This window comes from Heteronotia binoei, chromosome 19 (genome assembly GCF_032191835.1).
Source record: "Heteronotia binoei isolate CCM8104 ecotype False Entrance Well chromosome 19, APGP_CSIRO_Hbin_v1, whole genome shotgun sequence".
In the NCBI taxonomy this organism is placed as follows: domain Eukaryota; kingdom Metazoa; phylum Chordata; class Lepidosauria; order Squamata; family Gekkonidae; genus Heteronotia; species Heteronotia binoei.
Window position 1 is genome coordinate 35,737,790 of NC_083241.1, and position 27,692 is coordinate 35,765,481.

The 27,692-nt window shown below is 45.7% G+C and overlaps 1 protein-coding gene across 1 annotated transcript; it reads right to left on the bottom strand.

Moving 5' to 3' along the window:
- Positions 1-1,505: 1,505 nt before the first annotated feature.
- On the bottom strand, positions 1,506-27,468 carry CHRNB4 (cholinergic receptor nicotinic beta 4 subunit). The gene is made up of 6 exons (XM_060260259.1): positions 27,374-27,468; positions 9,977-10,122; positions 5,404-5,448; positions 5,158-5,267; positions 2,575-3,547; positions 1,506-1,707 (listed from the first exon to the last, which is right to left on the bottom strand). Exons 1-6 carry the CDS (start codon positions 27,426-27,428, stop codon positions 1,567-1,569), a joined length of 1,470 nt encoding a protein of 489 aa, XP_060116242.1. The 5' UTR covers positions 27,429-27,468; the 3' UTR covers positions 1,506-1,566.
- Between the last annotated feature and the right edge of the window lie 224 nt (positions 27,469-27,692).

Here is a 27,692-nt window from a genome sequence, read left to right on the forward strand (position 1 = left end):
CGTTTGCATCCTTAGAACTATGTTATGGGTGTGTTAAGCTGGCCTGATTTGAGAGAAAGACATTTGTCCCCCTCCTTAATAGGGTATGTGCAGGGCTTTTTTTGAGCAGGAATGCAGTTCCAGCTAGCTCGGTGACGGGTGTGTGTGGCTTGATATGCAAATAAGTCCCTGCTGGACTTTTTCTACAGAAAAGTCTTGTGTGGAACAATGATGATGTCAGGGGGTGTGGCCTAATATGCAAATGAGTTCCTGCTGGGCTTTTTTCTACAAAGAAAAGCCCTCCGTATGTGAATGTATCCTCTCAAAAAATCGTCTCGTTTTTTCTTATCCATGAGGACCAGGAAAGCTACTTTAGCCGTTTCTAAATATTTAGCGGAGGCAATTGCCTGCGAGAGGGTTGGATCTCATTTTGTTTGACCTTCGAGTCAAAAGAATGGTAAGATAAGGAGAAGTAGACATTTGCATTTCTCTCTGTGTTACCCTAATTAGATACTGGAACAACAGCCCTCCTCACCTTAAAGAAAAGACACACACTCCAGAAATATTTTAAATAAAATACCATTTTAATAGACAGTCCTTGTGCGGACAGCAAAGCTGGCATTACGCACAGATAAACCCCCTCCCACTTTTATAGAAAAGACCTTTAAAAAAAAGTTGTAACGAACAGAATAAAAATGTAACGTGGAAACGTAACACCCTTTCCTGAAAGAAGTCAAATGAAATTCACCCTCCCAACCTACAGGGCATGTCTCAGTTAGCTGCTCGGATATTTTTTGGCACTCCCGTCCTGAGAGGTTTATAAGAGCTGTTACTAGACCATGGGGAAGTGATTAAGAGACATCTGTGTGGGCAGGTGTACGGGAAACCGGTGGTCAACAGTTGGGCTGCCAACCTCCAGGTGGGGACTGGAGATCTCCTGTTATCACAGTTGTTCTCCAGGCAATAGAGATCAGCTTCCCTGGAGAAAATGGCTGCTTTGGTGGGTGGGCTCTATGGCACTGTGCTGAAGTTCCTCCCCTCCCCAAACCCTGCCCTTCCCCAAGCTCCACCCCCCAGAAACAACTGTAGGTATTTCCATCCTAGTCAACAGTGAGTTGAGTGATGTTTTTGCTAATTTCCCATCAACGTGGCAGTCATCATTAGCCTCCCAAATGGTCCAAGCATGAGGGTGGGAAATGGGCGTATGGCTCTGGCCTGTAGAATCCAGAGGGCCTGGTCTGGATCCATTGTCTGGTGTCTTGCCTGTCATTCTGTCAATGCGGTTGTTCAGCCATGATTCACAGGCAACGAAGTCGTACTTGTGTATGTGTGCGTATGGGGTTGGAGGTGCATACCGCAAAGTTGTACTAGGCCCAGAGGAATGGCGTTTGGCATCTCAGGGAGTAAAAGGATATAAGCCCACATTAAAGAAGGAAATTAAATCAAATAATGATGCAGTATATTTCATTGGTAGAAAATCTTGCGTAATTTAAATGACCGGACTCTGAAATGACATTTTTGGAACTTCAGAGCATAACCCGCCGAGTGAGTTAAAACCACTGAGGTCATCGTTGGAGTCAGCCATCTTTACGGGTCCATGGGAATGGTGTGGTTTTGGAAAAGGGGCTGGAGGAATAGGCCGACAGTCCCTAGAATGCAAACAAAGACAAACACCCAGAGAAACAGTCTGTCCACTACCATGGCAACATATTTCCAGTCTTCAACGACCTGGAAGGAAAAAAGAAAGCCACGTAAATGCACTTAATAATGCATCAATTGCATAAGTGTCTCTTTTTCCTTTTTAAACAATGAGCTCCTTCAGTTAGGGGTCTTGAGGCATACAATAGCATTCTCTCTTTCTTTCCCTCAACAGATTTCTTGACGCTTTTCAGCTTGGTTTTTATGGAAACTCGTTTTATTATTTTGGATTCAATAATTTTGAACGCCAGGTATGAAATTATGAGGGTGCAAAGCTGAGGTGTCAAGTTAGAAGGGTTAGAGTTAGAGCAAGAAACTCAGCTTTTTTGAACCCATCGGTACTTTTGGAATTCTGGCACAGGGTGGTGGGCACAACCACAAAATGGCCGCCATGAGGAGGGAGGTAACCACAAAATGGCTGCCATGGGAGATGGAGTCAACCACATACAGAGGAAGCTCAAGTGTAGGGGAGAAGAGGGGTAATTAAAAAAAATGCATTGGGAAAAGAGTGTGAGAGAATAAAGCCAACACTGGCCAGCGGTAGTTGCCACCAAAACAACATTTAAAAAAATCTGCACAGCCAATCAGATCTCCAGTGCCCAATCAGATGTCCTGCTGCTCAGCAGCTCCACCCATTTTCTAAAAATACTTGCTGTGCTCCAGGAAACATGTTGGAGTCTCATGGGTCCCATGGCTACCACCTTTGGGACCCCTGAGTTAGGTTAGAAAGGAAGGTTGACTGATCTTGTGGGTGGAAGGCCAATTCAGATGAAAGATGGAGTCTGATCAATCTTTGTTCTATCACTATCCCTTTTTATGTTCTCTTGCAATATCTCGTGGCGGGGAAGAAGAAGGGAATTGTAGGACTGGGGGAAACAGCTTTCCCTCGTTACTTACGCTCTCGTTGTTGTCCTCGCTTCTCATGTGGTCGGCTATGAAACTGACTCCCTCGATGGCTTCTTGAACTTCAGGAGAGAACTTGGCTGAAGATCTCAGCCGGACGTCCTGACGGCTGCCGGTGTTGTCGGGACTTTCCACAAGTTTCAAGTCATATTTTTTGGCCGAGGCTGTGTTCACAAAATAGGTCGAGCCCTTGTAAAGGTCAGACAGGTCGGTGCAGACGGACTCGGTCTTCATTTTCTTCCGATTGTACAACCTTTGCCTCGCTGAGTGGTTCTCCGGGCGCTGCATGAACAGGAAGTTTGGAAGCTTCTCGAGGAAGACCACTTTCACCCACGGCGGCATGGCATGAGTGCTGGGGGACCTGTGGTGGACGTTCAGCACGCAGACGCTGGTGACAATCGAGAATGTCACGAGGACCATTGTAAACATCAGGTATTTCCCTATCAGCGGGACATCTAGCGACGTCGGGGGCACAATTTTGGAAATCAGCAGCAAGAACACAGTCAAGGCGAGCAAAACTGAGATGCACAAGGTCATTTTCTCTCCACAGTCTGAAGGGAGGTAGAACACCAGGATGGCTAAGGATGTTATAAGCACGCACGGTATTATGAGGTTAATAGTATAAAAGAGCGGCTTTCTCTTAATGATAAAGTCATAGGTCACGTCCACGTAATTGGGATCCAAGGCATTCACAGTTCTTCGCCCCGGGAGCGCCACGATATCCCATTCGCCGCTCGGCGTGAAGTCGTCCATGCTGGCCGTGCCGGTCTTGAGGACCATGTCGATTTCCGTGTGGTCGTAAGTCCACGACCGGAACTTCAAGGTGCAGTTCTGTTGGTCGAAGGGGAAGTGTTTCACTTCGATCTTGCAGGCGCTCTTGTAGATGGCTGGAGGCAGCCAGAAGATGCTTCCGTTGTTCTTCACAATCACGTTCGTGTACACGGACACTTCATACGTGCCATCGGCGCTGAAGAAACCAAGGAGGAGAAAATGCACTTACCAAAGAGAGGAAAATTCAAAGCAAAGGTTGGTCCATTGCACCTTTGGGATCTGGTACAAAATGGATTTTGGCCATGTCTTACTCTGCTTTCTGCGGACACTTTTCTAAGAACCTAATTCCACGCCAACATCTCCGCGTTACGGCTCCTGTACTCTGGAAATTTTATTTTTGGTTGGCTGAATTGGGTTACGACTGGGCACATGGGAGAGCTCAAGCGTAGGTGGGGAGCAATGTTTCCTCTAATCCCCCCCACCCACTGAGTGGAGCAGTTCACATCCTGAACAGAATGTAACTGCTGTAATCTTAAAACGGGGAATGGGAAATGCAAGGCCCTGCGCAGCTCCAGAATGCTGCTTTGAGTGGGGCTTCCTTTGTTAATAAGCAGCCGTTCACACAGTTTAGAGGGAACATTGGGGGGTGAAGCATATGCCATACTAAAGGTCAATTTCAGGAGACAGTCTGCAACCACTATAGATTTTAATTTGTTCTCTGTATTCCCACCAGGGCTTTTTTTGAGCAGGAACACACAGGAATGCAGTTCTGGCTGGCTTGGTGTCGGGGTGTGGCCAGATATTCAAATGCATTTATGCTGGGCTTTTCCTACAAAAAAAGCCCTGTGTGAAACAATGGTGATGTCAGGGGTGTGGCCTAATACGCAAATGAATTCCTTCTGGACTTTTTTCTAGAAAAAAATCCCTGTGAATCAATGGTGATGTTGGGAGGTGTCGCCTAATATGCAAATGAGTTCATGCTGGGCTTTTTCTACAAAACCCCCCTCTGATTCCCACCTAGCATATGACTGTTTCCCCATGGAATTTTTTCTGTGTGTTGGTTTCCAAACTGGAGTCTTTTTTATTGTTGAGTTTCCAATGTGCTGTGATCATCCTTTTTCCAGGTTTCCCCAACCTGAATATTCTTTCCCAAACTTGCTTTACTACATTCTTTTTAGAAAAGAATGCTATCTAAGAATCTATGGAAAGAATGGTACATGTTTTCCCTCCCTGCAAAGGTGCCACACACCTTGGTACCATTGTCCCTCTGCAAGCCACTCACGGGCACCATTTCCCACCACCACACCACTACAGGACTTTTTTTGCTATTTTTAATACTGCTAATTGCCATCATGCTTTTGCATATTGTACAGCTCTATTACTTGTTTCTATACCAGAATTTAGTTCCTTGGAATTTCTCATTTTAATTTTTTTTAAACAGTCATTGATTCTTTTCATTGTGGAGATATAAGATGAAATGTGTAGTCAGGTTTTGTTCATTTGCTTGGGAAAGAATGGAAAGTAGAATCTGCAAGATGTTTGGAGAAGGACTGCTCCAAACTCCAAAAGGCAGTGATTTCTCCATGTATCAAGGTAAAGGAAACAGAATTTGTCATGGGGTACTTCAGATGGAGCGGAGGGCAACTGTTTATGTGCTGATACTGCCCTATAGCAAGTGCACAAAGTTGATTCTTGTTTTCGAAAAATAAGAACAGACCTTTAGGATCCTTGTCTATCCCAAGAATCCTTCAGCTAACTCTTCCATTCGCACAGCACAATAATACAAATGAAACAGCTGCTACTTACTTATTGTAAAGCACTATGTCAGGTAGCCAGACTTTTTTAGCGGGTATCCTTAGTTTATTTATGCCTTCGTAGTCTGAAGGTTCCCAAGCCAAACGGTAGTCAGTCCATTCCTTAAAAAGAAAGGGGGGAAAAGGAGGGTGATGCATGATCACAGGGCGAACTGCTCTTTCTGTTTGACGCAAAGAATATTTATACAGTGGAAACGATGCACGCAGACATGTCTGCGTTGACCTGTGGAACGTTTACCTGATTAAGCCAGACGTTGGTGGTCATGATCTGTTCACGCTCATTCTGAAGAAAGAGAAAAACACGGATTGTTTGTAGTAACAAATCTCTTTATTTGAATTTAGTGGCAAAAAGAGGGCCACCACTTATGACCACTACCAGCCTGTAGAAATGCAGGCTGATAAATGCCCTGTAAGAAAATGTAACAGTGTGGGGCTGTGGATCAGTGGTAGAGCATCTGCTTGGCATGCAGAAGGTCCCACGTGTTCAGTCCCCAGCATCTCCAGTTAAAAGGACCAGACAGTAGGTGATGCAAAAGACCTCTGCCCGATACCCCAGAGAGCTGCTGCCAATCTGAGTAGACAACACTAAACCAACAAAAATTAGAACATAAGAACATAAGAGAAGCCATGTTAGATCAGGCCAATGGCCCATCCAGTCCAACACTCTGTGTCACACAGTGGCAATAAAAATTTATATATATATACACACACATACACACTGTGGCTAATAGCCACTGATGGACCTTTCTCCATATTGTTATCTAAACCCCTCTTGAAGGTGGCTATGCTTGTGGCCGCCGCCACCTCCTGTGGCAGTGAATTCCACATGTCAATCACCCTTTGGGTGAAGAAGTACTTCCTTTTATCCGTTTTAACCAGTCTGAATTTTTACTAGCAGCGTGAGCTGCTATAGCATCTTCTAGGTGGAAATGTAAATCACCACCATCAATTTCATTGTGGCTTGATAATATCTGGAGTTTTTTTTTTTTAATGAAAAAAAAGTACTCTGATCAATACAGAGACATTTCTGAGTGTAAATTATGATTTTCCAGCAATTTGGTTACCCTTTTTAAATAATATGGTTTTAAAGGATAAAGTTCCGAGTCATCCCATAGATTTGCTGCAATTGTAATCTGGTTATTCTGTATTAAGCATTGTTATCACCCATAATGTGTCTTTTTGTTAAGAGACTATTTCTTTTATTAAAATAAAATTTAAATCTTAAAAAAACCCACCGACAATGATGGAACAATGGTCTGATTCATATAAAGCCGCTTCATACATTCATATCATGAAGTTGGCACCTGTGAGAGCCAGTTTGGTGTAGTGGTTAAGTGTGGGGACTCTTATCTGGAAGAACCAGGTTTGATTCCCCACTCCTCCACTTGCAGCTGCTGGAATGGCCTTGGGTTAGCCATAGCTCTGGCAGAGGTTGTCCTTGAAAGGGCAGCTTTTGTCAAAGCTCTCTCAGCCCCACCCACCTCACAGGGTGTCTGTTGTCGGGGGAGAAGATATAGGAGATTGTAAGCCGCTCTGAGTCTCTGATTCAGAGACAAAGGCGGGGTATAAATCTGCAATTCTTCTACCTGGGGCAGAGCTTGCAAATGTTCTAGCCATCTCAGGGAGGTTGCATTGTTTTCTCTTTCTTCTGCTGCAGATATTTATAGCCTAGGTATATCTAGGGCTCCTTTAAACGTGAGCCAAAGTGCAATGATCTAAAGACTCTTGGCCCATGGTTCTTAGGCCATGGGTCACAGCCTGTGGTCTTAGCCAGATGAATTAACCTAGGGCTTTTCCACATTCTCATTTTACTCCCTTTTGAGTTCCTGTTTCTTTTGCTCTGCACATGTTTTGCTCCCTCTAGAAGTCGATTTGATATCATACAGCTTTATTTCTAGCATTGAAATAATGAAGTTAGAATAGGCTTTTACGTTGATGGATTTATTCTGATTATTAAAAGGTAAACAAAGTTAATTCTTGGTATACTTTAAATCGCTAAAAGGGACTGAGCAGTTTCAGAGAAAGCTTAGAGATAAAACTCCAAGCCAACCATTAGGGTTTGGTTTTTTTTGGTGGGGGGAGGCATTTAAAAATTACATTAGAGTGTTCTCAGCCCACTGGATGAGCCTGGCTCGAGGCTATTTTGCTTGACAGTAGGAGAGAAAAGCTCTTAAATGGGCGAGAGGCCTTTTAAAACTTAGAAACTGAGCAAATTAATGGACAAGTCACAGCCTCGAAGTGATCGGCGTTGGCAGCTCTTCCTCACTGGGGACCAACAAGATAATGTTCTTCTGCTGCTTTTGGAGAGGGAGAAAGGAAATGGAAGGAAAAGGAGATGGAAGAAGGGAGATAGAATGAGTTCTGGCAGGATGGTGTACCTAGGGGTCCCCAGCCTCTTCTAAGTCTGTAGGCACCTTTGGAATTTTGATACAATGTGGTGGGTGCAGCCACAAAATGGCTGCCGTAGAAGGCAGAGCCAGTCAGAAAATGGCTGCCGCTGCTTACTTTGAGTCACACAGCGAAGGCAGAGCCAGTCACAAAATGGCTGCCCCTACATACTTTGAGTCACACAGTGAAGGCTGAGCCAGTCACAAAATGGATACCCCTGCTTGCTTTGAGTCACACAGCGAAGGCAGAGCCAGTCACAAAAGGGCTGCCCCTGCTCACTTTAAGTCACAAATAGAAGGCAGAGCCAGTCACAAAATGGCTGCCATTGCTTACTTTGAGTCACACAGCGAAGGCAGAGCCAGTCACAAAATTGCTGCCCCTGTTTACTTTAAGTCACACACAGAACGCAGAGCCAGTCATAAAATGGCTGCCACTGCTTACTTTCAGTCACACACATTTTTAACATCTTCACAGCGATCAGATCCCCAGTGGCCAATCAGAAGCCTTGCTGGGCAAAAGCCCCACCTGGTCCTGCTCACTTTCTAAAAACACTTGGTGGGCGTCAGGAAAGGTGTTGGCAGGTGCCCTGATGGTGCTCACGGGCACCATCTTGAGGACTAGGGCTGCCAGCTCTTCTATCTGCAGGAAATTCAGAATGCACTCTTTATCCAGGTTTTTGACTGAAAGGTTGCATCTTTTAAATAGTGGAGCCTACGAAGGATGGGGTTGGGGGAGAGGAGGGACCTCAGGGTCTAATGCCATAGAGTCCAAATAGAAAAATAAGTAAAAAGCATCAGTAAAAAATGGAAGTTGTAGGCTTGCCAGTCCCTAGGTCCCAGGAGGAGATCCGCCGGTTTTGCAGGTTCCTCCACACCACCAGCCAACTGGCTGGTAGGGGAAAGCGCCCCCACCCAAACAGCCACCATGTGCCTTTCCACCTGGGAAGGCTTAGAAGATGCTTGGAAACTCCTTGTATTTTGCAAGGTGTGTGTGCCTTTAAATCTCAGTAGAAGCAAGGCTGAATGGGGACAGGGCAAGCAACAAAGCCATGTGGGTCTTCATGGCAAGTCTGTGAAGCTGTGAGAAAGTCAGAGGGCTTCCGTTTGTTTTGCATTCATTTTAAAAGTCATTTGCGCAGTGAAATGGATAGTAAAGAGTAGACTAGAACCTTTCGTTTCCCTGTGTTGGTGTGAAGAACTTGGTTGAAATACAGCAGATGGTTACATTCAACTGCCATGAGTAAATTGCCCCTGTGAGATCACAAAAGCGTGAGCTTGCAAACTGCATTTATTTTGGCTGCTTTATTAGTGTGTGTGTGGGGGGGGGTGTTCACTTTCATTTAGTGGACATGAAGCTACTTGGGGATGTGGAAATGAAGCCCATATTCAGCTGAACTGCCTTCTGTATTTTTATTTATTTATTTCAGGGAATGGGAAAGTCTTCTGACTCCACCCCCAAAGTCCCTAGATATTTTCTGAGTTGGACCTGGCAACCCTAGGAAGTTGGGAGGGAAAATGGGGCCTGATTTCACCACGGCATAACTTGAAGGCAGCCTCAACCTGTCCCCCACCCCCCAAAAGGAGTCAAGAAGGGGGAAACGAGACTTCTAAAGGCGGCCGCGGTCATTTTTAGCAGCGTTATCTGGCGGGAGCTAAATTGGCCATGACATTGAGTTTCTCCTCTTGCAAACAGGTTCAGAGCCCTTTCGGAAAAGTCGCTCAAGGCAGCCTGGTTCTCTGATGCAGATAAAAGCGGGAAGGTAATTGAGCAATTCTTTGGCTGAGACGGTTTGAGCTTGCAAGGCAATTGCTAAAAGCAAATCCATGGCCCGATGTGCAGATAAAAAGCTTTGCATGAGCTTTGGACACCCAAAAGGTAAATCAACCAAATAGGTTTAAGATTCAGATCGTGTTGTTCTGTACAAGTTGCTCCTTAGAAATTCTAATGACTTTCTGATTCCTAGCCGTTTTTCTAGCCTTCTCTGGTCCTCCATCCTCTGATTGTGTTTCTTTCAAGAAATTGAGCTAGTGCTGGTTGTTTCATCTGTTTCCTAGATTACATCTGAGGAAAAGTGCTATGAATCCCTCTTGTGTTTCTCAGGCTTTTGTGCTGCTTTAGCATCTGTGCAGCTTTGGGAGTATGGTCAGACTGGGAAGGAAATCTTTCAAGTCCATTGGGCAGTGACCAGCTCATGCCATTTTGTCTGCTAGGGTCGCCAATCCCCAGTTGGGGGCAGGGGATCCCCCAGTTTGGAGGCCCTCCTTTGCTTCAGGGTCGTCAGAAAACGGGAGGCAGGGAAAATGACTGCTGGGCACTCCATTATTCCCTATGGAGGCCGATTTCCATAGGTATAATGGAGAATTGAACTGTGGATATCTGTATTTACCAACCTGGAGCCGGTAACCCAACTTATTCTGACTTACCACATTTATAAGCTGAGCTAACGACACTTGCAGTTCTATCACCACCAACTGTGAGGAGTTGAAGGCCGGACGAATTAAGTTGTTATAGCGCGAGCTGTTCAGGAGGTGGTTCATCAGCCTCTCTTCAGCATCTGCCATGTCACTTCCTGTAAAGACAGGAAAGAAACAGGTCACAAAACGGAGACGAGATTTTGTCGTTCTTGTAATTGGGTTGGATCCCTCAGGTTGTGTTTTGCGGATGGAAAACTCTTCCGTCGGGGATAGAACTTTCCTACCTCCCGTTGAGGCCCACCATGCATTGATCCAAAGGGAACACATGAGGAGCAAATTTGGGGTCTCCAGGAGGGGTGCCAGCCTCCAGGTAGGACCTGGAAATCTCCCAGAATTACAGCTCATCTCCAGACTAGAGATCAACTCCCCTGGAGAAAATGGATGCTTTGGAGGGTAGACTCTAGGGCACTGTACCCCACTGAGGTCTGTGTCCTCCACAGTCCCCATCCCCAAATCTCCATGAGTTTCTCAACCTGGATTTGACAACCCTATCCCCCCATCCCCTAACAGTAGACAGAGTGAATCCAGCAACCCTAGTCTGCAAAGAAGAGGAAGAATTAGCAAAAAAGATTGAACTTCTGCTGCTAAAAAAAAAAAGGCCTTTGGATCCAATGTGTTGTAATTTGGAGGTGAAAAGGAGGGGTGCATGTAATTGAAAATCAACATCATCCCTGCCTGTAAACCAATATTTAAGTGGAGCGTAATGTAATATAGATCCAGATAGGTAGCTGTGCTAGTCTGTCTTTAGCAACAGAAAAGAGCAAGAATCCAGGAACACTTAAAGGTAAAGGTAGTCCCCTGTGCAAGCACCAATTGTTTCTGACTCTGGGGTGACGTCGTATCACGACGTTTTCTTGTCAAAATCACTTTTATTATTGCAATGTATTGTAATAATATTTATATAAAGAAACCCATCAAAGAAAGCACTAATGCAAGAATAATATCAATACATTACTTTTCACCCCTTCCATCCCCCTTTTTCTGACTCCCGCCGGTCTTTACTTAAATTGCTAAAAATACAAGGTAATAACTCTTAAAAAACCTTATACTCTTAACCTTTATCAAAAGAAAAAGATACTATTAATCCAGTAAAAAAAGAAAAACCATTTCTTCTTTTCTTTATAACCATTCAACTGTTTTCAAACATCACTAAATGTCCCTTTACTGTCCAATGTTTTTCAACATATATTTGACATTTCTCCCAATCCATTTTAAACTTCTCCAAACCATAGTCCTTTAAGATTCTTGTAAGTTTGTCCGTTTCACTCCAAGACATAACTTTTAAAATCCAGTCCCATTTTTCTGGTATTTTATCTTGCTTCCATAGCTGTGCATGTAATATCCTTGCAGCTGAAAGTAGATACCACACAATAGTTCTATCTGATTTCGGAAAACTTTCCATTTGTAATCCCAACAAAAATACGTCTGGAGATCTCTTAACATCATAACCTAAAATCTTTGATATTTCTTTCTGAATCATTTGCCAATATTGTCTTGCCTTTTCACATGTCCACCACGTGTGGTAAAAAGAACCTTCATGCTTTTTACATTTCCAACATCTATCTGACATTGGATTACTCATTTTTGCCAATTTCTTAGGTGTCATATACCATCTATATAGCATTTTAAAGCAGTTCTCTTTAATGTTATAACATGTAGATATCTTTATAGAGTTCTTCCACAAGTGTTCCTATGACTCCATTTGTATTCCTTTGTTTATATTAATTGCCCATTTTATCATTTGAGATTTAACTACTTCATCTTCCGTAGACCATATCAATAACAGTTTATAAATTCTTGATATCAATTTGTCATTATCACCAAACAGCATACTTTCCAATGTATCACGACGTTTTCATGGCAGACTTTTTACGGGGTGAATTGCCATTGCCTTCCCCAGTCATCTACACTTCCCCCTCAGCAAGCTGGGTCCTCATTTGACTGACCTCGGAAGGATGGAAGGCTGAGTCAACCTGGAGCCGGCTACTTCAGCCCAGCTTCCACTGGGATCGAACTCAGGTCGTGAGCAGAGAGCTCGGACTGCAGTACTGCAACTTTACCACTCTGCGCCACGGGGCTTCTTTGGGGAACCTTAGACTAAAAAAATTGGTGGCAGGGTAGGAGCTTTTGTGAGTCACCATTCACTTCTTTAGATACTTCTTCAGATTTCCTTCTTCTGAAGAAGTGAGTGGTGGCTCACGAAAGCTCCTACCCTGCCACCAATTTTGTTAGTCTTTAAGGTGCTCCTGGACTCTTGCTCTTTTCTGTAATACAGAGAGGCTATACAATACAAAAAGGATGGCAAGAAAATATGGATCAATTTATTTGTCTGTTTTTATATACAAAATTTATACCCTGCCTTTCTGTCCCCTACAAGGGCCACTGAAGCAGCTAACTCTTTACAACATACATGATTTTTAAAAATCACATTTAAAAATAATTAAAATCAACCTCATTAAAACAAAAAGAGGTAAAATACACACAAAGCACAGAAACAGCTAACAGAACATTGGCTAAGAACAGGGTTGTAAGAGATTGCAAGCTGCTCTGAGTCTCGGATTCAGAGAGAAGGGTGGGGTATAAATCGGCAATCCAGGGGGGAGGGAATGTGATAAGTAGGGCTTTTTGTTGGTAGAAAAAGCCTAGCAGGAACTCATTTGCATATTAGGCCACACACCCTGACAGCACCATTGAGCCAGTTTGGTGTAGTGGTTACGTGCATGGACTCTTATCTGGGAGCACCAGGTATGATTCCCCACTCCTCCACCTGCGCCTGCTGGAATGGCCTTGGGTCAGCCATAGCTCTTGTAGAGGTTGTCCTTGAAAGGGCAGCTGCTGTGAGAGCCCTCTCCGGCCCCACCCACCTCACAGGGTGTCTGTTGTGGGGGAAGAAGATAAAGGAGATTGTAAGAAGGGTGGGGTATAAAACTCCAATTCTTCTTCTTCACGCAGGGCTTTTTTGCACAAAAAGCCCAGCAGGAATTCATTTGCATATTAGGCCACAGCCCCAGATGCCAAGCCAGCTGGAACTGCATTCCTGCTAAAAAAAAAAAAGCCCTGGCAGTAAGAGACAGAATGTGAAAACAAGCCTCTGACCGTTGTAAACACCAGTCACTAAGAATTCGAACATTTATAAACAATTTTGTAATCTATTTTGTGTTGCAAAAAATTCAATTTATCATCATCGTACTATCAAAATATAACAAATCTAATATAAACAAGTAGTCTACCAATCACACACAAAAGTTTACAGAAAGCAATTGCAGAAGGAAAACATGTCCTTGTATGAAACAGTCTTCAGCCTTCTTCAAAGTCAGCCCTTGCTTTCAAATTAGATTTGTTATATTCTGCTGATGATATGGTGATAGATTGAATGTTTGCAATACAAGTTAGATCACAAAATTGATAACAAATTGTTGTAAATTCTTAGTAACGGGTGTTTTACAACTGCCAGAGGCTTGTTTTCACATCCAAACTCCAGGTGGGGACTTCCAGGTATTACAGCTGATCTCCGGGCTATAGAGAAAGAAGGGGTCATCGAAGGGATGCCAAACAAAACAAAAAAAAAGTGGTCTTTTTCTGGTAAAGAAAGCAACCCATCACAGATGAACCCCCTTGGGGAGAGAGTTCCAGAGCTTCGAGGCCATGACAGAGAAGGCCGTCTCCTGGATTGCCACCCGCCTCATATCAGAAAGCAGGAGCACCCAAGGCAGGGCCTCAGAAGATGACTGTCGCTGTCAAGCAGGTTCATAGGGGAGCAAGAGATCTTTCAGGTGTGATCGTGGGTTCTGACACTCTTGTATGACAATCTTGTTCACTGTTTGGAACAGCTGCTAAGGATCCTTGCTGGATATCCCTTTAAGGTAAAGGTAGTCCCCTGTGCAAGCACTGGGTCATTACTGACCCATGGGATGACATCACGTCAGGACGTTTTCACGGCAGACTTTTTACGGGGTGGTTTTCCCTTGCCTTCCCCAGTCATCTACACTTTCCCCCCAGCAAGCTGGGGATTCATTTTACCAACCTCGAAAGGATGGAAGGCTGAGTCAACTTTGAGCTGGCTACCTGAACCCAGCTTCCTCTGGGATTGATCTCAGGTCGAGAGCAGAACTTGGACTGCAGTACTGCAGCTTACCACTCTGTGCCACGGGGCTCCTGGATATCCCTTTACCTAACTGCCAGCCCGACTGCGAGCAGAGTGGTGCTCATACGCTCTGGTCGTTTTCGCACTCACCTCCAGCCGGCGCGACCCCCCTCTTCACCGCGCAGGATCTGCACGGATTTCGCACTAAATGCCGCGAAGCAGCCTTTTGCGCCGGAGACTCCCGTCGCAAAAGCCGCTCAAAGGGGAACTGCTTTTTGGCGGTTTACGTTTGAGCGGCTTTTGCGACGGGAGTTTCCGGCACAAAAGGCTGCTCCGCGGCATTTAGTGCGAAATCCGCGCAGATCCTGCGCGGTGAAGAGGGGGGTTGCGTCGGCTGGAGGTGAGTGCGAAAACGACCTCTGTCTTTAATCACAGAGAATGATTACAATGTGCAATTTACTGCCAGAGGATGTAGTGATGGCAGCAGGAATAAATAGCTTTCAAACGGGATTAGATAGATTCTTGTGTGATACATGACCTTGGACTAGAATCTAGGTGGACCACTGGTCTGATCCATCAGGGCTCTTCTTATGTTCTTATACTCCACATCCAGTCAGTCAGTCAGTTTTTGAATCCCAGAGCCAGGACACAACCTCAGGGGAAGGCCTCAGCCTCTGTGCCCTGTTGTTGGCTCTCCAGAGGAACTGGTTGGCCCCTGTGTGAGACAGGATGCTGGACTAGAAGGATCACTGGTCTGATCCAGCAGGGCTCATCTGATGTTCTTAGGAAGGCCTCGGCCTCTGTGCCCTGTTGTTGGCTGTCCAGAGGAACTGGTTGGACCCTGTGTGAGACAGGATGCTGGACTAAACAGACCACCAATCTGATCCAGCAAGGCTCTTTTTATGTTTTTATTTTCTTAAGTCTTTTTTAGATTTGCAAGCCAAGATGGAGTTCATTTTTTTGCCCTCAAAGATATACTTAAAAAAACACATACACCATTGTCTAACAATATTTTGTTGTGGTCCAAAAAATATGACTTAGCAAATGCAGTGTCCAAAATAGCAGGCTGTGCATGGCACAAAGCCACAGAGTTCATGTCCACACGTTTAAAAGCATGCCCACTCAGGGCAAAATGCTTCTTTCTCCCTTGATGCTCAGAGATTTCACTTACAGAGATCCCTGAGCGAGTGCTTAGCCCTAGAAGAATGACAACTCTAGCAAATCACATCGACAAAATGCTAACAAAGACCAAAATAGTTCCAGAGGGTAGTTGTGTAGGTCTGCGGTAAAACAAGAGTTCAGGAGCACCTTAGACACCAAGAAGAGTTTCGAGGTACAAGCTTTCAAGAGTCAAAAGTTCCCTACAGTGGTTAATTTATTTATTATATTGAAAATTATAAGAAAAAGTTAAGAAATACCATCATAGTAATATAAGAAATTATGACAAACAGGGCTTTTTTTGAGCAGGAACGCAGTTCTGTCAGGGGGTGTGGCCTCATGTAAATGAATTCCTGCTGGGCTTTTTCTACAAAAAAGTCCTATGTGAAACAATGATGACATCAGGGAGTGTGGCCTAATATGCAAATGAGTTCCTGCTGGGCTTTTTTCTACCAAAAAACCCCTGATGACAATACACTGGTTTACCATTTGCACCAAATATGTATGTATGTATGTATTTATTTATTTTATTGGATTTATATCCCGCCCTCCCTGCCGAAGCAGGCTCAGGGCGGCTGAAGTATTAAAAAGTAGTTACAAATAACTTATATTTGCTGAACAAATATAAGAACCAATATGAACACAAACAGAGCCAGTTTGGTGTAGTGATTGAACGTGCAGGCTCTTATCTGGGAGAACCGGGTTTGATTCCCCACTCCTCCACATGCACCTGCTGATGTGCCCTCCTTGAGTCAGTCACAAGTTCTCTCAGAGCTGTTCCTCTCAAGAGCAGTTTCTATCAGGGCCCTCTCAGCTCCACCTACCTCACAGGGTGTCTGATGTGGGGAGGGGAAAGGAAAGGCGATTGTAAGCTGCTCTGAGACTCCCTCAGATAGTGAAAGGCAGGGTATAAGCCCCTTTGGGGAGAGTGGGATATAAATATGATAAAATAAATTTAAAAATCCAATCTCTTCTTCTAAAATTGTATCTTAGGAATATGCGTTTATAATAGCTCTATTCATTACTGCAACATTCTTAACCAAGTTCCTTTAAAAGAAGAATCAAAATATCACAATACCGAAGTTCCATATCATAAATCTTGGACCTCCGATCCTGTGCTGTAAATTCTAGAAAAGAAACCATTTTTTTTTCTCCTGTTAGCTTAGAAAGACCACATTGCAGTTCTGATTGAAAAAAAACAGATTCTGCAATTTTGTCCTTAAAAAAAAAATCAAGACTTTTGAATACCAACTATTTATGGACAGCCAAGATTTACTTTTCCAACTCTGCGCTGATTTATTGAGGATAAATAACAAGAAAGGAAGATCGTCTCGGATAAACAAAACCAGTAGGATCGTATTAGTCGGTTCTTCGCTCCCACCTGCTGTGTTCCCCAAATATCCATGAAAAAACGCACCCAACAGTTTGAGAAACACTATCCAGAAGTACCTTCTGGTGTTTGACAATCGTTCTAATTTCACATTAAGCAAAAAGGTTTCCAACATGGCTGCGAATGAGCCAAGATAAGAGAGCCGTTTCCGCAGAGGCCCCGTAGCCCGTTTGGCCCACCGAAGAACATTTGAATTATTTACACGTCCCCATGTTCGACAAAACGCACTTTCATGCTTAAATGTCTTATAAATGACATTGGTTAATGTCTCACACCACGGCACTCCAGAACACTATGATTTATGCATGGGTAGCTTGCAAGCCCCCGCTATGCAGATGAAATATTAAAGAGAGGCATGTAAATGATACGTTAACAACCTGACACACGCCTGTACGAGATCGGCGACCGTAAGCAAAAGGGCCTTTTAAAATCGGCTCCGGAACTTCCTTCTTGAGAGGGGGGTGGTGGTGACCAGAACTTGACACACCGTTCCACGTACAACCAAACTGCAGTGGTATAGAAGGGCTTTATGATACCGTCATACTTTGCCTGATGAGTCAAAAAGCCGGTCTGAAGGGGAGTTTCAGAAGATAGCTGTGTGTTGGACCACAGTAGATCAGATTTGAACCCCGCAGCTTTGAGACTGGCATTGTACCTTGCTGAGAAGGGTTGTCAGCTCTGGGTTGGGAAATACCTAGAGATTTGGGGGAGGGTGGAGAACTGGGGAGGGCAGGGTTTGGGGAGGAGAGAAACCTCAGGAAGATATAATGCCATGGAGTTAGGGATGCCAGCCTCTAGGTGGGACCTGGGGACCCCCCCAAAATTATAGCTCCTCTCCAGACTACAGAGATCAGTTCCCCTGGAGGACATGGATGCTTTGGAGGCTAGACTCTCTAGCATTGTACCCCACCGAGGTCCCTGTCCTCCCCAGGCTCCATCCCAAAATCTCCAGATCTTTGGATCTAGCAACCCTACCCCCTCCACCATCTGCCAGTGGCCAGGAAGGACCTTGCAATCCTACACAGAGTCCACCCTCCAAAGCAGCCATTTTCTCCAGAGTCCAGGGGAATCGATCTTGATTGTTTAGAGATCAATCGTAATAGAGGGTGGCAGACCCGGACTAACAAGATTTCAGGGGTTATGCTTTCAAGAATCAGGTCTTGTATCTGACCAGGGCTGGCCTGGCAAACTAGGTGGTTGCCTAGGGCGCTGGCCTTGTGGTGGCTCCCAATTGGGCATCCCCATGTAACTCGGTGACATTATCAGTGCGGGGGAGTGCCAGAAGTTAGCCTCGCCTAGGGTGCCGGACAGTCAAGGGCTGGCTGTAGACTGACAAAGCTATCTCAAAAGCTCCCCCCCCCAACAAAGAATATTTGTTGGTTTCTAATGTGCAACTGGGCTCAAATCTGCATGAAAGCGAGGAGCCAGTGTGACTCTCCAGACCCATCAACCCCTGGTCTGGTGACCAGACAAGCCACATCAATAATAAAAGAAGCAGTGGCTGAAGGAGCCAAAGGTCTTCCTTTTACACTATATCATTAACATATGTTATTGATTGCATTATGCAAGAACATGCCAATCTCCAGGTGAGGCCTGGGGATCCTCTGGAATTACAGCTCCTCTCCAGAGCACAGAGATCAGTTCTCCTGGAGAAAATGAGTGATTTGGAGGGTGGACTCTAGGGCAGGAGTGGCCAAACTTGCTTAACTTATGAGCCACGTAAAATAAATGTCAGATGTTTGAGAGTTGCAAGACATGAATAAATGTTACACATAAAAACTCTTAATATTTTCTTTGCACGGAAAGATAAAATACATCTATATGCACTTTACAATATGGCCATGCTGGAAGGAGACTTGTAAAAAAAAAAGCTGGGAATAACAGTCCCCATACACCTAGCTTAGGGAAAGGTTAGAGATCATTATGCATCTTTCTTTGCCTTGACACCAAGACAGGTAAATACTGCTCCTACAAGAGCTATGAAACTAAGGGGGAACCCTGCACCGTTCTCTTTAATTCCGTCCCTTCTTCCAGTGGCTCCCTTAGCTCTTGCACTCTCTTTCCCCTGTCTAGGTATCCAGGTGATCTCTGTGGTGGAGGAGAAGAGCTTGCAAACCTGCCTATTTCTCCCTCCTTCCCCATTTCCCCATGGTGGAAATAGTCTCCTACCTATGGGTCAGCACTCACAGGCTGACTGAGGTCCCAATGCTAAGCACACTTACTTGAGAGAAAGCCTGCATTCAGTTCCTCCTTGACCTCTGGGAACCTCACAGTGGGTGTGAAATAGCTGATGTGGCTCCCAGGCCAGTTTGGCCACCCATGCTCCAGGACAGGGGTGTCAAACATGCGGCCTAGTGGCCAAATTAGGCCCCTGGAGGGCTCCTATCAGGCCCCCAAGCCACTAGCTGACCTCTGCTTCCTTCTCCCTCTCTCTTGCTTCCTTCTACGTAACAGCTAGCTTTGCATGGCTTGCTTAATCACATAGGAGCTACAGAGGAAAGCCTCTGTTTTCTCAATTGACTTTCCCTTGGAGAGGAAGGGTGGGGAGGCAGAGTTTGCTTTGCCAGGCTTTCTCAGCCGCACAGCAGAGCTACTGAGCCAAGCCTCTCTTCCTTCTATTGGCTGAGGCTCCTCCCCCTCCTGCTCCCCTGGGGAAGGAAGGAAAGAGCCAGGGCTCCCTTTGCCCAGTTCCCTGGATCCCATGGGAGAGGTACAAAGAAAGCACCTTTAAGACCGAGTGCTTCTTTAAGCATGTTTTAAGATTTTTTTAAAAAAATATTTGTCTTTGTGTCTTTTATAAAGTTTATATCTCTGCTACCTAATCTTAAATAGGTACAAACATGGCCCGGCCCAACAAGGTCTCATTTATGTCAGATCCGGCCCTCATAACAAATGAGTTTGACACCCCTGCTCCAGGGCATTGTACCTACTGAGGTCCTTGTCCACCCCACTCTCCATCCCCAAACTCCAGGAATTTCCCAACCTGGATCTGGCAACTCTACCCTACCACTTTCTCCATTGGGGGCTGAGGGGAGGGGGCAGTAACTGACAACCCCAAAGAAATCATTCCAAAGGAAAATGTGGTAAATCCAAAACTTTGTGATGGTCACATGCACACGCGTTCAGTCTATAGCCATCTCAAGCTTGGTTGCAGGAGACACATTTTCAGCTGCTCTGCTCTCCCATTCCAGGAGGAATACAGGCCAAGATTATAAGCAGAACTAATGTCCATGCATCCCAGGGTAGGTAGCAGCCCATAGCTTTTAGCAGAACGCTTCCATCATTTTGGCTGTTTTATGGTCAGCTGCAAAGCCAGAGAGGAGGCTCAGAGATTCAGTTTTTAGAGTTTTGCCCCATGGTGTTTTTATGGCCTGCACTTTTGTCTTTCTTTTGTCTTTTTCTTTTTAGAATTTCTAGTTCTTATTGGTAAGATCTTTTAAAAGATAAAAGGAATCCCTTCTTCACCCAAAGAGGAATTAACATGTGAAATTCACTGCTACGGGAAGTGGCGGCAGCTACAAGCATAGACAGCTACAAGAGGGGACTGGAGAAACATCTGGAGCAGAGGTCCATCAGTGGCTATTAGTCACAAGACAGATGGAACACTCTGTCTAGGGCAGTGATGCTCTCTATTCTTGGTGCTTGAGGGGGGCAAGAGTGGGAGGGCTTCTGCAGTTCTGGCCCCACCGGTGGACCTCCTGATGGCCCCTGGTTTTTGGACACTATGTGACACAGAGTGCTGGACTGGATGGACCATTAGCCTGATCCAACATGGCTTCTCTTCTTAATGTTCTCAGCAGGTTATAATGCCAGAGAGTTCAGCTTCAAACCAACCGTTTTCCCCAAGGGAACTGATCTCTGTTGCCTGGAAGATCAGTTATAATTCAGGGAGATCTTCAGTTAATACCTGGAGGGGGGTTACTTTATTCCTAAGACCTTCATACAATTGTGGCAAACTGGCTGAAACTGATATCGCAGTGTTTCAAGCCACTGCAAATGAAATGGCTATGAAATTTCTACTGAAAATATGTTAGAAACAACATGTATTGTGGGCAGTTCTTGTTTTTAATCGCCCACCCCGTCTTTTGTAAGCCATCTGATTTTATGCAAAGGTGATAGTAGTGGAAAGTTGCAGCTGACTTATGGGGTGATAACAGACGGACATTCAGGGGTGGATGGGAGATGTTCCAAATCGGGCTGGCTCAAAAAGAACTGTCCCAAACCCTCCACATGCTCCCCTGCAAGCTTTCCCCATCCGTCCATGGGACCACAGGGGTGCAATCAGACAGCTGTCGTGCACCATCCCCATTGCTCAGTTTCCCCCCCCCCCATACATTTTTAGTGATCATGCGCATGCACATGTGCTCTGGACAGTTTTTTGTTTTAAAAAAGCTGGATGCAGCTTGGGGAGGCTTGACGGTTTCACGCTGCCAAGGCACCTCGCTTGCGTTGTTCCACTTCCAGATGCCAAGGAGGTGATTGGCGTGCGGCTCAAAAAATTTCTACCACTTTGAAAGACAGAGATATAAGACAGAGGTGGCCACACTGTGGCTTGGGAGCCACATGTTGCTCTTTAACACATATTGTGTGGCTCTTGAAGCCCCCGCAACCCCATCAGCCAGCTTGGAGAAGGCATTTCTCTCTTTAAATCACTTCTCCAAGCCAGACAGTGGCATGGAAAATGCATTTAAGTTGCTTTCTTTCCACCTCTTTTCCCTCATCCATCTATTTTCCTTCCTTCCTTCCTTCCTTCCTTCCTTCCTTCCTTCCTTCCTTCCTTCCTTCCTTCCTTCCTTCCTTCCTTCCTTCCTTCCTTCCTTCCTTCCCTCCCTCCCTCCCTCCCTCCCTCCTTTATTTTCCTTTCTTCCTTTATTTTCCTTCCTTCCTTTATTTTCTTTCCTTCCTTCCTTCCCTCCTTTATTTTCCTTCCCTCCTTTATTTTCCTTCCTTCCTTCCTTCCCTCCTTCCTTCCCTCCTTTATTTTCCTTCCCTCCTTTATTTTCCTTCCTTCCTTCCTTCCTTCCTTCCTTCCTTCCTTCCTTCCTTCCTTCCTTCCTTCCTTCCTTCCTTCCCTTCTTCCTTCCCTCCTTTGTTTTCCTTCCTTCCTTCCCTCCTTCTTTCCCTCCTTTATTTTCCTTCCCTCCTTCCTTCCTTCCTTCCTTCCTTCCTTCCTTGCGGCTCTCAAACATCTGACATTCTTGTCTGGCAGCTCTCAGACAACTGATGTTTATTCTGTGTGGCTCTTACATTAAGCAACTTTGGTCACCCCGATATAGGAGGAGCTAGGATCCAAATGGACAAGTTGGAAATAGGTACATATGAACACATAAAGCTGCCTTATACTGAATCAGACCATCGGTCCCTCAAAGTCAGTCTTGTCTATTCACTCTGGCAGCCGCTCTCCAGGGTCTCAGGCAAAGGTCTTCAACATCACCTCTCTGATCTTTTTATCTGGAGATACTTTTTATCTGGAGATACTTGGGACCTTCTGCATGCCAAGTGGATACTCTACCACTGAGCCGCAGCCCCTCCCCAAAGTATTGTTGTCAGATGACAACAGACCTTCCCCAGGATCTTTTCTTGTAAATAAATGGTTGCTAGTTAGGTACAGTGGGATCTTGTTTCTGCTGAGGTCTTCTCACCACCAAACGTTGGCCTGTTCGGAAGACGCAGCAGTTCTCTTATTACTGTGAAAGGAAGCCAGGCCTGAGAAACTTGTGCCGCAATGCTCTGCGGTAAAAATATATCTTTTGCATGTGTTCCTTTTGATCGATTTGTTGGGATTTCTGGCCTGTCCTGTCCTCCCTAAACTCTAGCCAGTGACAATGTTTTAGAGCAAAGTAATCAAAGAGAGCCAGAGAGAGAGGAACCACAAAACGTGTTCTGGAACTGTGTCCTGAATTCTGTTCTTGTTTGTTTCTTGTTAGGTAAGAAGTACTGAAATTAAAGAGCAAGTTCAGTTACTGAACCCCTTGCTGTCAGCAACATAAACCAAGGAGGGAGTGGAATCTGATACACCAGGGGTGGCCAAGCTTGCTTAACATAAGAGCTACATAGAATAAATGTCAGATGTTTGAGAGCTGCAAGACATGAATAAATATGTCTTAATTGAATCTCTTAATGTGTTTTCTTTGCACAGAAAGATAAAATACATATATATGCACTTCACAACATGACCATGCTAGAAGGATACTTGAAACAAAAGCTGGGAATAACAGTCCCCATAAGACTAGCATAGGGAAGGGTTAGGGAATTATTTTTGGTACCCGTGGTAGAAGGAAATACATGCACCAACTGTACATCAGTACACTGGTCGCCGTTTGCATCATTTTGCATCTCTCTTTGCCTTGACACCACGGTAAGTAAATATAGCTCCTACAAGAGCTATGAAACTAAGGGGGAACCCTGCGCCATCCTCTTTAATTCTGTCCCTCCCTCCAGCAGTTCCCTCAGCTCTTGCACTCTCTTTCCCTTGTCTAAGTATCTGGACAACCTCCGTGGTGGAGGAGAAGAGCTTGCAAGCCTGCCTGTTTCCCCCTCCTTCCCCATTTCCATATGGTGGAAATAGTCTCCTACCTATGGGTCAGCACTCACAGGCTGACTGAGGTCCCAGCGCTAAGCACGCTTACTTGAGAGTAAGCCTGCATTCAGTTCCTCCTTGACCTCCAGGAGCTGCACAAGATGTGCGAAAGAGCTGCATGTGGCTCCCGAGCCACAGTTTGCCCCCCCCACCTCCCCGTGATACACAGAAGCCTGCAATGAAAGCCCCAAAATCTGGGGAATTGCACTGAGCAAGTAATGAAGGGCAGCGTGTGGGTACAGGCTGTCAAGCCACAGCTGACAGATGGCAACCCTGTAGGGTTTGCAAGGGAAGAGGCATTCAGAAGGGGTTCGCCCTTTGCCTGCCTCTGCGTAGCAACCCCGGACTTCTTGGTGGTTTTCCCGTCCAAGCGCCAATCAGGGCTGGCTTTGCTTAGCTTCTGAGATCTGATGTGGTTTCAAGACAAGAGGCATTCAGAGGCGGTTCGCTACTTTCTGCTTAGCAATCCTGGGCTTCCTTGGTGGTCTCCCATCAGGGCCAGCTCTCCAAGATCTCATGCGATCAGGCTAACTTGGCCCCTCTGGGTCAGGAGTGAAGAGATTCAGAGGTGGTTTGCCATTGCCTGCCTCCGCTAGTGACTCCGGACGTCCTTGGAGATCTCCCATCAAATGACCCCGCTTAACTTCGGCGATCTGGTGAGATCAGCCTAGCCTGGGCCATCCAGGTCAGGCCATAATTAAATGGCATCAACTCACAGTCGACACATGGCAGCCTTGAGGGTTTTCAAGGCAAAATATGGACAAGAGTGGTTTGCCACTGCCTGCCTCTGCGTAGCAACCCTGGACTTCCTTGGTGGTCCCCCACCCAAGTACCAACCAAGACTGACCCGATCTGATGAGATTGGGTTAGCCTGGGCCCCATCAGGGTAACCAAAGGGAGGGTACTTAATTCCTCACCTGTCGACTTCTCACGCGTCCCCCGCAGTTGTGGAGACTTTTCACACTCCCTTTTTTCCAAATGCCTGCAACCACTTAACTCTCTTCCACTCCAAATAACTCCCCACAGCTGTTCAGCCATCTTCCCAACAAGATCTTTTGGTTGCAGGAAATACCTGGAGATTCTGGGGGGGGGGGGGGGGGGGGGGTGTGGAGCCTGAGCAGGGCTGCATTTGGGGAGGGGGGGGGCTTTAATGAGGTATACTGCCCTAGAGCAGGAGTGGCCAAATAGTGGCTCTTCCACACTTATTGTGTGACTCTCAAAGTCCCCTCCACCCCATCAGCCAGCTTGGAGAAGGCATTTCTCTCTTTAAACCAAGCCAAGCCAAGCAGCCAGTGGCATGGAGGATGCATTTAAAGTTAAGTTGCATCCTTTCCAACTCTTCTCCCTTCCCCATCTATTTCCTTCCTTCCTTCCTTCCTTCCTTCCTTCCTTCCTTCCTTCCTTCCTTCCTTCCTTCCTTCCTTCCTTCCTTCCTTCCTTTCCTTCTTCCTTCCTTCCTTCCTTCCTTCTCTCAAACATCTGATGTTCATGTCTTGCAGCTCTCAAATATTTGCTGTTTATTCTATGTGGCTCTTACATTAAGGAAGTTTTGGAAAACCGCCCCCCCCCCCCTTGCCCTAGTGTCCACTTTCCAAAGCAGCCGTTGACTCCAGGTGAAGTGCCCTCTGTCACCTGGAGATCAGTTGTAATAGTGGAAGATCTCCAGCCACAACCTGGGGATTGGCACCCCAACTCCCAGCACACCCTAAGCTCCGTTTGGCATCGTACATTCAGTTCCCTGAATCAGCATTGAGCAGTACCCATCAGGCATCTATTTGCACGTGACTGGGCCTTGTATTTGCAATGCTTTCTTTCGCTTATGCCTTGCTTTGTGATTAGAAGGGTTTGTGGGTCTGTGTTGCAAATGCATGTAGGAATGGCGTTTATGCTGGTTCAGAATCAGGTTTAGATACTATTCTTGTTTTGCAGCACATGTGGATGAGCCACTAGATGTCAGCAGTCTGTAGGCTGGAATATATAGATATATATTAGATTGGAGCATCTGTGGTGTCCAAAATTTTTGCCTTGTGCCAGAATCGGTGTTAAGCTCCCATCGCCTGCTCATTAAATTAAATATCGAGCAGGTCGCATGCTGGAAACTAAGCAAACCAGACTTACAAACCCCTTGGCAGGTTGTCAGTTCGGGAAGCATTGCAGAAGGCCCTTAATTTTATTAATAAACGTTCACTTTTGCCACGGCAAATTTTCAACTTTTCATTCGCCCGGTGACGTTGGATGGCCGTGGAACCGCTCAAAAAGTGGCCAATAAAAAAAGAGATAAAGAAAAGACGAAAGCATTTTTTTTTTCTTTTTTAAACAAACCACCAGCGAGTATGTAATTTACGGCATTTATCCTCTGCAGTTTATTTCTTTCTGCAGCGGTTCCTTAGCACCCTCCCCCCCCACATCGATGCTCCTTGTTATTATCTAATGATCTGAAAGAAATAATGGCTCAGTCGCTACTGCAGATGACCAATGTGCCAATGGGATGACCCAAGTATTTGGTGGAGTTCTTCACGGGTGATGTCTGGCCGGCAGATGAGCAAAGCTCTACTAAAAGCTCTGCAAAACTCCACTAACTTTTCTCTCCCCGCCCCCCACAAATTTTATTTTTGATCAAACCGGTGCATATTTTAGACACGTCAGGCTTCTCCGCTTAAATCAGCTCCTTTACCCCATCGCAGTTTCCCCAGAAACCCTTGCCCACAATTCCAATTCCTTCCCGCCCCCCCGCCAACATCAGCGCACAAAATTTAGGTTGCTCCAACTCCTTAAATTATTGAATGCTTTTGTTATTACTTCTCAGAAGGCTCTATAGAAGCCATGATTTATTTATATCGCTGAAATAATTGCCCTGCCCGGCTGCTCTCGGAAAATACCATCTCAACATACAGCCCGAGACGAGGAAGTTTTAATGGACCTGAATTTTAAAATCTGCCGTGAAGTCCAGAGGAAAGAACCAAAAATGTGAAGATGGAGAGGCAATACTCAAAAAGTTGACTTTATGGCGCGTTATCTTTTCTTCTCACCTTGGCCTCCATTTGTTTGCTTATCGTGTTTTGACAGCCTAAAGTGTTTTCCAGTGTCAAAGAAATACATCAGAGAAGCAAGATGCATCTTGAGTTATTGAACTGTTAGTGGCCGGAAGGAAGGATGGTCATTGGGGTGACAGATGGAGTCGTAGCCTCGTTAAGGCAAAAAACGGTTACATTGAAGCCAGTTCGGGCCCCCACCGGCTTCCGCATGACTAAACTGGTGGTTGGGAAAAGACGGCACGCTAGGTTATCAGAGGGCACTGCCCGACAAATACTGCGGGGAAACACTCTATATGAATTTGCAGGGGAGGATGCTGGAAGGATGGGGAAGAAGGTCTGTCTGTGGCTCAGATGATGTTCACATCTGTTTGCCTGTTTCAATCGCATTGCAAAAGAAAAGAAAACACCCCACAACACCAGCCAAATACAGTTTACCGAAAATGAAAGGACAGCTGTAAATCGCACCCCCCCCCACACACACACACACTCATTTATGTGACTGTCAAAAAGTCCCCCCAAAACTAATGGATGCGTTTCAGTATCAACGCTACCCCTAAGCTGTGGGAGTCTTGCAATCAGAAATTCTACTTCGTGAGCCACTGGCCTTAAAGTTGTGAGCTACTGCAGAAATTAGTTTGCTGTGGGGGCCATTTTTCCTGAGCTAAGACAAAAAAAATTGCTTGAGCCGGAGGCTAAAAAGCTGTGAGCCGGCTCACACTAACTCAGTGCAGAGCGAACGCTGTTTGGTGTTACCCTGCCCATCTTGGTCCACATCAGCTACAAATTGCTGATCCACCCATGGGGAAATCACATCTCAGGGGGAATACTTTTGCTCCCTAGGTTTCCCAGTCTAGTTCGAGAAGGATTCGGTCAAGGGGCCCAGAGAGAGAAACACTGCAGGGTGAGACCAAAAAAAAAACCAACCCAACCCACTACGCTTAAAAATGTCATTTCAACTTGGATTCATTTTTTTTTTTAAAGGAACAGTCCTGCTCGGAACTTAGAGAGACCCTTTTCTGCTTGGCTTTCGCTCCCCCCCACCCCCCACACCGCACAAGCGCTGCTCCAAGCATCGGAAAGGAAAGAAAAGACCACTCACCGTGGATGCAAGAGGCGATCACCGCAAAGAAGAAGAGCTGGTTGGTATTCCTCATGGCAGTGAGCAAAGGAGGTGGGTGACCCTTCTCGGGGGGAGGGAAGCCGGAGACACGGGACTCAGGGCGGCAGGAGCATGGGGGATCGAAGCAGCACAGAGCTCTGGAGGCATCCGGAGCCCGGAAGGCGAGAGGATGTAGGACCCAGGAAGGTTTTGTCTAGCAAGGAGGACTCGCCTGGGGTAGGTAATCCCTCCCTCTTTGCAGCTGTTTAAAGAGAAGGCATTGTGGAAGAGGAATCATTATGTGCTAATAAGTGATTAA

What these genes read in the sequence shown, in the direction of transcription:
- CHRNB4 (XM_060260259.1), bottom strand. Translation starts at nt 27,428, where the DNA reads ATGAGGAATACCAACCAGCTCTTCTTCTTTGCGGTGATCGCCTCTTGC. An exon ending in TAGCTCAGCTTATAAATGTG is followed by an intron (nt 5,449 to 9,976) that starts GTAAGTCAGAAT and finishes CTCTTTCTTCAG; the next exon opens with AATGAGCGTGAACAGATCAT. An exon ending in GACATAGTGCTTTACAATAA is followed by an intron (nt 3,548 to 5,157) that starts GTAAGTAGCAGC and finishes TGGTTTCTTCAG; the next exon opens with CGCCGATGGCACGTATGAAG.